We start from the raw sequence: 12,304 nt of genomic DNA, 5'->3' as shown, positions 1-12,304 counted from the left end.
AAGAAATTTGTTTTTTGAATTTTTGGACAAAAACGGAAAAACTAAGAGTTTTTTCAAAATTTTTGGGAACATTTTTTTGTTTAAGTTTGAGAAAAAAAAATGTGTGAAGATTTTATTTTTTTTTTCAAAAATATTGTGACAAAAATATTTTATTTTTTTAGTATAATTTTGTTTTTTAAATGTTAGAGAAAAGAAATTTTTGTTTTTTAATTTTGTGAAAAGAAATGTTTTTTTTAATTTTTGGGGGAAAAAGGGGAAAAATTATTTGTCATGGTTTAATTTTTTTCCAAGTTTTTAGAAAAAAAAATCTTTTTTGACAATTTGCAAATCGTTCGAAACATCGCTACGTGCTTTAGTAAGCGGATGCAGGGTATCGGCCAACCTTATCTGCTGTATGCTCGCAATAAATATTTTACCCTTACGAAGACATCTTAGCGTTTCAGTGTTGAGAATAGAATTTTTCAATTTACTATCTGCTAAAAATCTTACACCTTTCGTTCCAAGCACACGGGCTGGCAACCTTCAACTCAATTTGCAACTTGTTTATTCTGTTTATGCACTAATCAAATAAAATCTTACAACTGTTACGCTCGCACTCGTTTTTTTTTAGTTTTTCAAAACAGCTGTGAAATTTTCTCTCATATTTTTGTATTTATTTTTGCACGCTTGTAATCAACTCTCGCCGAACAAGTAACTATCAAGTACTAGTCCATTATTTTAACTACACGCCACTTGATTCGCGACATACCAAAAACAACAAAAAAAGCAAATAACTGGCAGTCCAGAAACTTGGCAAATGTGAGAATGCGAATATTTTCTGCGCCAACACCTCAGCGGAAAATAACACACACTCACGCGCACACACACTCAATGAAAAACAAGTGGCAACATTCACAATTCCTTGCAGCAAATAAAATGCAACCTACGAACTTTATAAAAACGGCATAAATAAATGCATTTATAATAAAGGCTGACAAAAGAAGCGAAGCTGAACCAAACAAAAACAAAAAAACGAGTAACGCAGACGCAGCTTTTAAGAGGATTAGAAGAAACCACAAAAACCAGGTGCCACAGAGGTATTGTAGAGTCGGAGGCGCAGCACAAGCGCGTTTAGCGAAGAAGTGCATTGGTAAATGTGTATGTGTGTGTGTGCATGTGTTTGTGTAGGGATTGGATTAATATTTAGTTGACATTCGTACCGAACAATGCGGCAGCATAGTTTGCGTGTATACGTGTGTGTGCGTGAGCATGTGTGTCTCTAACAAAAAACTGCATAATTCTACTGTTTGCGCCGCAAAATATGCAAAGCAAATGCAAAAGCGTGTAAACACCGCGAACACAAGATAAGCGAGTGCCAGCAGCGCGCAAACATGTGCATTAGTAGTGGTGAAATAGTAACGAGCACCAAAAAACCAAAAAAAAAAACAGCAAACGAAAAAACCAAATCAAAGCCAACAAAACGGTGCTTAGTTAGTTGGTGTGTCTGTGCTTATGGTGGCACAGAAGCGGAAGCATTGCACAGCATGCCATGCGTGCTAGAGGCGTGAAGAGCAGAAGCAGAAGCAGCTGCAGGATGCAACAACGGATATGCCAGCAAATGTTGCTTGTAATATGTGTGAAAGCCCTTTGTGCATGTGCGGAGTAGTAGTATATTAAGGGTTAACAAAGGAAGCCGAGAAAAAATATCAAACGCATAAATAACGGGAGCAAACATTATGCACAAATTGCACTGAATACAAAGCACAATGAGACGGGCGACAGGGCGGAGCGAAAAGCCAAATAGGGAAACGGAGAAGCATTAAGATAAGACAGAAAAGTAACTAAACGGAAGCGGGTGCAGTGGGAAACGGATAAAGAGAAAGTGAGGGCGATATACCTAAGATATGGCTGGGTGGGAGACGGGTTTGTGAAAGAAGGTGATTAAAAATTCGAAAAACGATTAAGCTAAAAAGCAAATTAAGCTAAATAAACTGACTAAACTACTGAACGGATGCATAAAATTATGCTAAAAGGTAGCAACATTACTACAGAGCAAGCAGAGATTAAATGGCAGGAAGCAGCTCTTCTAATAACTCTAATTGCTAAACGTCGCTCAAAATTACTGAAAATCGCAAATTGCAAAGCGACAGTTGTATGCCAGCGCTGCGCAAGGCGGCATTTTTCACGTCTCGCTGTACATATTTGAGTATAACTTGAAATGTAATGGGAATCTGAATATGAAACTACCAGGGATTGTCTATGAATATAGTCGTTGCTATAATTTACAAAGAAAAACAAGAAAAAGTCTGAGGAGTGCGTTGTTCAAATAGCAGAATTTATTTCTTTACACACATTGTGAAAAAAAATGTTTATTCTATTTTTAATTTTTGCAAATGACGTCTTACGTCAATCATAATTGACTCGTATGAACTGAACTTCAGAATACCGAATAGCTGCAGTAACAAACAGACAAAAAAGTTTAAAATATAAAAAAAAAATATATTTATTTTTTTGATTTCGTAAAAAAAGTTATACAAATTATACAAGTAAAAATTGCACAGCCGAAGGATTAAGGTGCGAAATGGTTTAAACACTTCTACTTCGAATTTTATTGCATCTCCTCGCAGTCCGATATGGGTCCATTGATACGAAACAATTCAAATTCTTTTTCTCGCAATACTTAAGTTGAAGAGCATCTTCACCCATTACTTGGTTTTAAGTTACTGGAATGATGCAGATTTGTATCCGACTAAGGACTGTCACTTCAGCAGTATTCTCCAAAAGTATATAGAAAATGTACTACGACAACAACAACAGCAACAGAGCGTGTTGAACCCAAATTTTGCACTAATTCTACTCTCAAAAAAAGTTTGACTCAGTTTTGATCTTGGACACACTCTTAGTTCAGCATCACCAATGTGTAGCCAATAATAAGCTTTATTTGCTTCTCCTGTGATAAGTTACTTTTCTTTCTGAAGTTTCACTTCAGTCAAGTGGCACTAAAACATGTATGGACTTTTTTTTAATTTCTTTTTATTTTATTTAGGAGCCGCTTAATTAGCTTCATAAATAAAAAATGTTGAAAACTTTTTTTGAAGATGATTAAGATCCAGTACAAATACAAGGTGGCGCAAATACATCTCCGCGTTGGAAGATTTATGATTTTTGCAAATGGCGTCGTACGTCAACCATATTTGACACCTGTGAACTAGGCAGACGCAGATTACAAACAGGCAACGAATGGAGTGCGGAGAGGAGAAATCAAAATTTCCATCACTCAAAATCATTTTTGTTTTTTTAATTTAGTAAAAAATGTATACGAAAACAAAATTGGAAGATTGATTTTGCGCCACCCTATACACCCTAGTGGAAAATATTTAGAACTTTTTACTTCACCTAATATATGTAGCCCTTCCAAAATTTAGTGTCTTATCATAATTGGCTCCAAAGAAAAAAATGAAAAATTCAATTTTATATGGGAAATGTTACAGCTTTTTCCAATAACTACCACTTTCGATGTAAGAATATAATTTTGATAATAAATTTCCATATGTAGCAATTTCCATAATCTGCCTTGATATAAGCGGTTCCAGAGATAGAGAGTGTAGCAGGTTACAGATCTTCTTTTCCAATATCTACGCCGTCGACTTATGTATGGGGAATAATACTTATGCATTAGAGAAGAAAATGTATTTCAAATCAATTTGCGTTTATATAGTATATGGAATTTAATAAAATGAACAGGCTAAAATGCGGGTTAACTGTTAGAGCTTCTGTTAGTTTGTAGTTTCACATTTTTCTAATATTTAATGTCGCGCCGTAATTTTTTATTTTTTTTATACTTATGAAGTATAATAATTTAAGCAAAACCAGCCAGGAAAAAACACAAAGAAGTAAGTGCCTGGCTCATTTTGCTACATTGTTTCTTCTTCTTTTCTTCTTTATACTAATTTTCCATTTGCCATTTCTTTCACTCGCTTTTAACACATAAAAAGTTTGTGCTAATCCCCCTTCTTTATCCTAAGGTGCACGTCTGTGGTTGTCACAATGGTGGTTTTTTCGCAAATATTATATTACATACATACCTGCATGTTTCAGCTTCAGACGAAAAAATGGCCCGAAATGAAGCTGTTAGTCTTTTTACGCGCCAAAAGCAAAAAACAAGCAGACCGTAGCACTGCAAAGTGGTATACGCACTTAAAATGCACCTGTCGCACTGTTCCACTGTTCTATTCAAACTGCTGCCAGATATACACTCCAACCTCTCATACTGTTACTGTTGTCCAACTTGTTTCATTGGCCCGCCAGGCCACCCGCCTGCAGCAGCCAACCAGCCAGCACAGAGAACTCGCTAAGTGAGTTAGAGTGTTACGCCTTTGGCGTAAGAAACCGCTGTGGTAAACTTTTTTGTCTATTTTTCCGTTTTTTCCCCTTATATTTTTCTCCTAGTTTTTTGCGTTTTTGTGCAACAAACTTTTTCGTTTGTCATGTGACGTTGGTGCGTTTAAAATTTTCGCACATTACTCATACGACATGGTGATAATGTCATTAGTTAGAGATGCGCCCAGTATACACGTATGCTGCTCATAATGTAGTTATGAGAAAGTTTTTATTGCGTAAATGCATACATATTTTTTTGGGAATTGTAGGATGTGTTATAAATCCTAGAATGGCGCTGTTGAGTTAGTTGAAGTATTTTGTTTTTTTGTGTTGGGAAATTACTTAGCGCATCCAATGGGGGCTGTAGTGCCGGATTATACAATCACTAATTAATTAGCGTCACTTTTTAGCGTTTCTTAGGCTTCTGTGTCGTCTTCTGAAGTACCTGTTTAACAGATATACTCAATTATATCTGCGCTCGCTGAAATCAATTCAACACTGAAAGTATTGCGTATGGGTCCTGCTGGTGGTGCTAGAACAAATATGACTACAACTTGATAGTCACTTGTAGAATTTCTCTTACGTTAAGTGAGGAAAAGCCATAACTGGGAATATTTCGAAAATAATTGCGAAGCATCCGGAAACAGAATTTTTCGAAATTGAAAATCCTAGAAACTGGGTGAAGTTGACTACCTTGACTACCCAAACTTTTAAGTGGGAAAAAATGTCCGAACATTTTTTTTTTGTCAAACTATCACACACCAGACACGTGCAACTCAACTCAAAACTTTTTGTCACGTTGAAAACTTAAAAAACGCACACATTTTAATGCAAAACAGTGAAAAGTTGTTGGCCAAATTGTATGGTGCGCTGCTGTGATGACGTATGATGATGCAAACTTTGCACAACTAAACATGGAAGCTCTTTTGAAAACACGAAAATATGTTTAAAAGCAAAAAATCAAAAAACAAAAAAAAAACAAAAACAAAAAAAACAGTGCAGCACCAGAAAAACGCTTGCTGGTAATCAAAGTTTGAGGGTCACTGTGTGTTTGCGCAAAAGTTGCGGTTGATGTATTTATCAGCTTTAAGCGTTATTTACCACTACAAATAACCATATGCATACAAATTTATTTATAACCATGTGTTCGTATGTGTTGGAAAAATGCGAAAATGGCGTATTCAATTTCATATGCAACCATTTTGTGGAAAACTGTCGCGTGTCTTATGAACAAACTAGCACAAACGCACACACACACACATGCATAAGTGCATGTTTGGCTGGAGAATGTAAAGAAAACTTTGCATTAATTGCTTTTGCGACTTTGAAGCGAAACTTATATAAACAGCTATCATACTTAAGCGTATCCCCAAGTACACGGCAAAAAATCTATACAAATACGAAGTGCAGATGTATGTAGTGGACTAATTTTACTATGTATGCGTGTATTTACGTTTATGTATTTTCTCCTCAACTGTCGGTGCTTTGCCAAAGTGGTTGTAGACGAAAAGCCAAAAATTAATTAAACTTTAACGTTGATGCGGTGAAGGCAACTTAAGACAAGATTTGCTTTCGACTTGGCATGCCAAGCGGATAGACGACACGACTATAGACATTCAAATAGTAGCTTGATCAAAAAGTTCCCGGAATATATTCCGAAAATAAATATAAAAGTGCAACTTTATGCCTCAAAAGTGATATTATCGCCTTCAAAGTACTCGCCATCAACTGCAACGCACTACTGCCAGCGGTTGATGCACTTCTCGAAACATTTGAGAAACTTTATTTCCGGTATAGCCATCAGAGCCATCTTCGGTATTTACATTATTTCCTTTCAGCTGTTAAAACGCGTTCCCCGTAGTGGGTTTTTAATTCGGTCAAACAAATTGAATCGCAGGGAGCCATATTTGGTGAATTTGATAGCTGTTGGTTGATATTCGTTTCGTTCTTGATCAAGAACTCACGGATAATCATAGCACCGTGTGACGGTGCCTTATCATGGTACAAAATCCACGAGTTATTTTCCAACAAATCCTTTCTTTTTGGCGAATTCACTCAGATTGCCGCCTAAATATAGTCCTTATTAACTTTCTGATCTTCTGACAATTCGTGAGGTACACTATCATTGTAATCCAATGAGCATCACTCACCAACTGTGAGCATCTTTTATTTTTGAACTGAAATCGACGTGCTTCTTTGTTCTTGGTGCGTTCGGAGCTCTCCACTCACTCGCCTGATGTCTGAATTGCGTGTTGTACTCATAAACCCACATCTCGTGTCCAGTAATGACGTGTTTGATGAACGTTATGTCAGATTCAGCCTTAGAAATCATTTTTTGACGATGTCAACGCGGTCATTTTTTTACTTGAAATTCAGATCCTTTGCGACAAACTTTGCAGCAACACGGCACACAAACCAATAACTGTAATGTCCTGAACGGATCCATAATAAATGTTTTAGTTCTCGATCAGCTCTGTAATGATTAATTTGCTGTTATTGATCAAAATTTCTCTCACTTTATTAACGCTTTCATCAGTTTTCGATGTCGACAGCCTGTCACGCCTACGTTCGTCATCCTCGATGCTCTTACGATCTCTTCTGAAGCGTTCATGCTACTCGTCAACAGCTGTTTTCTTAAGAATATCATAACCGAAACAATTTCCCAACAATTCTAAAGTTTTGTCACCATTAAATCCATTTTTTATGCAAAATTTAATGAAAAATCGTTATTTTTAATTCAAATCATTCATTTTTAAAGCTTCCAAAATCGAAAACACCTGGAGAGGTATATAGATTTACTCAAGGTGGCGTAACTTTTGCAAATGTAAAGCAATGGTGATCAAATTTTTGTAGGAATGTTAATCGCTGATGTAGCAAAACCTAACCAAAACAAAATAAAAAAACGAACTCAAATCGGTTGACTTAGAGCGTCATCTGGCGGTTGTTCCGGAAATTTTTTGATCAAGATGTTAGATATTTTTGTATTGCCTTAGAGCAAAATCCAGTGGTTGTGCGCACAAAAGAGTGTAAAGCCGAAAAAGCCAAAAAAGCGCAAAAGGCGTTTGTAAAATATTAATCAATGGAAGAAATGGAGATTTTGAATTCTCATCTTTGCTGCTTTGAAGGAAATGAAAGACAGCCAATGTATGATGGCGGATGGCGAATGGATGGTAGACCGGTGGCTTAGCTTCTGTATACAAATATGTACAAACATATTTTAAAAGCTTTATGCAGGCACTCTCAGCTTTGGCTAATATGCTCAAAAAGGACTTTCAAAGGAAGAGCGAATAAATCCCTATTGCGAAACTCTTTCAAAGTGACTGAAGTATGTCATGCAAGGCTACATAACACGACAACATATTTTTAATCCTATTGTATTACTTATATTCCCGACAATTTTTTAAGCTGTATACTTGTATTTGAATCCGCTTATTATTAATTATGTGGCATATATTGAGGACGGACGATGGACGATGGTTATGTACATATTTTTTAATTCGCCTAGCACAAGTATGAGCGCTCTTCAATGGGCCTAGAATATGTTTATATACTTAAAAAAGTTTTACAATAGAGGCAGCTCGATGTTAACAGGCTGCGGCCGGCGGCTATGTTGTTTAGGCGATATCTCCTGTTGCCCACTCATTATGGCAAGTTACATGGTTGGGTAGCATTTGCAAATATTTAAACTTTATTAAAACTTACTTGAGTACGGTATGGGCTTGGGTGACTATCTCTCGTGGCGTTGATGTTAATTAACCACCAACATCGCACGCTAATCAGGCAAAAAAATTGTATTCTGCGGTTTTCGCCTATTTCGTGTCATTAAATGGCGGCAACTATTATTTTTGACTAAATATAGGCAACGTCAATAGCAATATTTTAATTAGTTTTTTATACATTTTTTGTTAGTTTTTTATTATTTTTTATTATATTTTCATTAATTATTAATTTTTTTTTATTATTTATTATTCATGCTTTTATTTATTATTATATTTACATTTTTTATTTTTGCTATTTTTTTTATTTTCTATGTATTTCGTAGTTGCCATTTAAAATGTGGCTCGCTTATTATTATCATTTATTTTTCCACCAATTTTATAGCGATTCACCTTATTTATAAAGTTCGCAAAATATACTAATGCCTAAAGATATGCATGTTTGTTATTTATAATGGACTCACGTGCATGATTTTAACTGCCAAATGCCATAACGCTTTAAGTGAAAGCTTTGTGAAAGCTTTAAATGGTCGCAACTGCACACAGTTTTATGCATACAAAATCGTAAATTTCAGCATAAACCTGTATTGTTCAATTTTTGGCACATAAAAGTAAATACCAGTTATTTTCACAAGTATAACTCAGCTTTCCGGTAGAACTACGTTCAAAGGCAAAATGTCCCAGGGTGGGTTAAACTGAATTGAAAAAATCACCCCAGTTAAACTAGCACTGAAAAACTGGGGTTACCCATCAAATGCTCTCAAAAAGAGAGGAAACTGTTCGAAAGCGCGTGCACACAAAAAAAAACGTTTTTCGTGTTTGAAAAAAAAAACGGGGGTCATAGCTAGAAATAATTAAATTTATTTGAACATATTTGGAAATGAATTTAAATTTCTTTGGGCACAAAGTTGGAAAATTCTAGTGGCAGTGAACTAAATAACTTTCGAATAAAGTTTTACGAGTAATAAAATTTACAAATCTAGTATCGCTGCTTCTGCTTGCGTGGTACTGCAGCTGCAAAATTGCAAAAGTAAAGTTTTATAATAATAAAAAGAAATATTTTTTTATAACATTTCAAGCTATATAATATTAAAAAAGAGATTTTTTTATTAAATTCATTGGAAAAAAAATCGAGATAAATAAATACCACAAATTTTTAACAATAATCAAGTTTCAGATATTTACATAAATACAAGGTGGCGCAAAATTAATAACCCTTTTGTAAGATTTATAATTTGGCATCGTACGTCAGTCATATTTGACACATGTGAACTTGATAGCTGCATTATACAAACAGCGCGTAAAGTTCAAAAGAAGAAGATTTCCATCACATAAAATCTTTTTTTTGATTGATTTAGCAAAAAAGTTAAAGTTAGTTTAAAAACAAAATTGGATGATTACTTTTGCGCCACCTTATAAACACGAATATGCTCTTTGTGTGTAACTCTTTAGAGCATAAATATTTGAGAGAGTAAAATATCCTGCCTGCCAGCATCTCACCCCTCCCACCATCATATTTATATACACATTTTTGAACCCCAAACGTTTGTATGCCAATCCAATTAGTGTATTTATGTTATTTGTGTGTCTGCATGTATGTAAGCTTATATGCATGTACCATCTATGAAATACATTTATATGTACATATATTATTTGTATAGTATTTACATAAAAATTTACTTCACATTTAATTAACCAAATCAAACAGACTTAATTCATTAAATGTTGCGCTTTTCGTTTTTTCTTTCTTTTCTTCCTTATTTTTCATTTTATCCTTGTTTTTTTTTGGAAATGCTCAAATGTGTTAATATGCGTCCTGCATCAAATCCAACAAACAATAACTACAAAAAAAAATTAACACAAAAAAAAAACAAAAAACCACAAAAAAAACGCAAAACGAATCATCAACCAAATAACACAAACTACAAAATGTAAAATTTAATCAAAAACACCATAAAACCATACAATTGATATCTATAAAAAAAAAACAATTAATTGAACCTGCATGAATAAATGTTTAACGTAAACAATTTTTTTTTTGGTAAACCAACGCACGCTAAAATAACAAATATTTTATAAAAAAAATTGTAAACGCCTTTTGTAAAAATTTTAAAATCTTAAACTTAATTATATTTGAAATGAAAAAATTACAAATAAAAAAACACAAAATCAAAACAAAAAACACAAACACATTTGCAATTACGTAGTTGGCCTCATATCCACACCAACCAATTTTTGTCAATTTAAAGAACCACCACTGCTGGGACCCGGCGCCGCTTTTCCACCATTTGGCGCAGCGGAATTCCATCCCACCACACCGGAGAATTGGAAGGGAGCCACCATTCATCCGACCGGACTGATGAAGGAGCCAGCTGTGGTGCCGGGGCGCAATGCACCCGTCGCATTCGCCACACAGGGACAAGGACAGGTGAGTCGCAGCATTACTTCCGATTTCATTATATGTGTGTACACATATATAGTATGTATAATACATAAGTATGTCGATTTCGAAACCACTGCTGCCGATTTTGTTGGGCGTTGCGCTTTTCGATTAATTGATGGCTGTTGCGTATACGCACTGGCGCACACGACGTAGGCTGGCAAAATCTGCAGCAGCAAGGCAAAGCGGTAATATAAGCGGACGTGTGGATGATTGTGCGGGCATTTCTCGACACACGTGTGTATGCGAATTAATTATGCGGCTACACTACATACTATGCGTTCATAAATATATGTACTAGGGTGGTCACAATCGAACTAAGGGTTTTTTCGTTGTCAATTATCAAACCATGAAGTCTTAATTTTAAGCTTAGACCCAATTTTAATTATGAAATCTGCAAATAAAAACTAAGCAAATGAGGCCATTTATTTATAGACTTACTTTGTTTAGGGGTTAACTACAGAACACATTTTTTTCCAAAAATAATTATTAAGATTTCAAAGTTTGATCATTTCGAAAGCAATATTTTGTTTGCAAGTTTAAAGTCATAATTTTTGTAGCTACACTTCATGGGGCGGCCGCCGTAGGGCCGTTGGGTTGATGCGTGACTACCATTCGGAATTCAGAGAGAACGTAGGTTCGAATCTTGGTGAAACACCAAAATGAAGAAAAAGTTTTTTCTAATAGCGGTCGCCACTCGGCAGGCAATGGCAAACCTCCGAGTGTATTTTTGCCGTGGAAAAGCTTCTCATAAAAATATCTGCCTCTCGGAATCGGCTTAAAACTGTAGGCCTCTCCATTTGTGGAACATCATCAAGACGCACGCCACAAATAGGAGGAGGAGCTCGACCAAATACCCAGGGTGCGTACACCCTCCAATTATATATGTACACTTCATGGGGTACTTGCGGCAGTTATAAATATCAACCGATTACAAAATCAGTATGGAACAATCTTCGGGGTGCCCTAAAAATTAATAAATTTTCGTACGAAGTTTTTTTTTTTGACCACACTAGTGTACATACTCGTACTCGCATATGTATAAGTAGATATACATACATATTTGTATACGTGTGTGATAGCCCGCACACATACCCGCTCTACTACGTTTTCCCCGTACATATACAAGGTGGCGCAAAATTAGTCATACAGTTTAGTTTTTGAATCTTCATTTATTAAACAATTTTTCTGAACTTTTTTACTAAACAAAAAAATTATTTTGAGTTGTAAAAATCTTTATTTTGATCTTTACGCTCTCCATTGCTGGCCTGTTTGTATACTGCAACTGTATAGTTCACAAGTGTCAAATGTAACTGACGTACGACGCCATTTGCAGAACATATAAATTTTCCAATGAAGTGATTAATTTTGCGCCACCCTGTACATATGTTTTCCTAGTATCGCTGTCCACTCAATGCACACATATATTACACGTATACATATTAACAGTCATTGCCATCTTCACATCTACACACACACATACTTGCATACTGTTGTTATTTATATACTTAATTTTTGTGTAAAATGTTTGTAATTAATGAATTTCAAAATAAAACCCGTTGGTCGTTTGTAGTTTATATACATTTATGGATTTTAACTTTAGGACATTATACCTTCTCTCCAGGGTGCTGTCATGATGGTTTATGGCTTGGATCACGACACATCGAATACAGATAAATTATTCAATTTGGTCTGCTTATACGGCAATGTTGCAAGGGTAAGTCTCCCACACAAAATCACCACAACTATTTATTTTACTCAATTGCAATAAATTAGTTAAATGCCGTAA

The 12,304-nt window shown here is 35.2% G+C and overlaps 1 protein-coding gene across 8 annotated transcripts in view; it reads left to right on the top strand.

Moving 5' to 3' along the window:
* Positions 1 to 12,304, top strand: part of LOC129246207 (heterogeneous nuclear ribonucleoprotein L) — a 343,070-nt gene that overhangs the window by 292,262 nt on the left and 38,504 nt on the right. For 6 of the 8 annotated variants that reach the window (XM_054884810.1, XM_054884813.1, XM_054884812.1 and 3 more), the window contains 2 exons: positions 10,283 to 10,503; positions 12,119 to 12,232. In XM_054884810.1, coding sequence (XP_054740785.1) covers positions 10,283 to 10,503; positions 12,119 to 12,232 — 335 coding nt within the window. The remainder of the gene's footprint in view (positions 1 to 10,282; positions 10,504 to 12,118; positions 12,233 to 12,304) is intronic. The other 2 variants (XM_054884816.1, XM_054884811.1) reach the window with 2 other exon arrangements.

This window comes from Anastrepha obliqua, chromosome 4 (genome assembly GCF_027943255.1).
Source record: "Anastrepha obliqua isolate idAnaObli1 chromosome 4, idAnaObli1_1.0, whole genome shotgun sequence".
Taxonomy (NCBI): Eukaryota; Metazoa; Arthropoda; class Insecta; order Diptera; family Tephritidae; genus Anastrepha; species Anastrepha obliqua.
The sequence above is the reverse complement of the archived record's forward strand: the minus strand, read 5'-3'. Positions and strand labels throughout refer to the sequence as shown.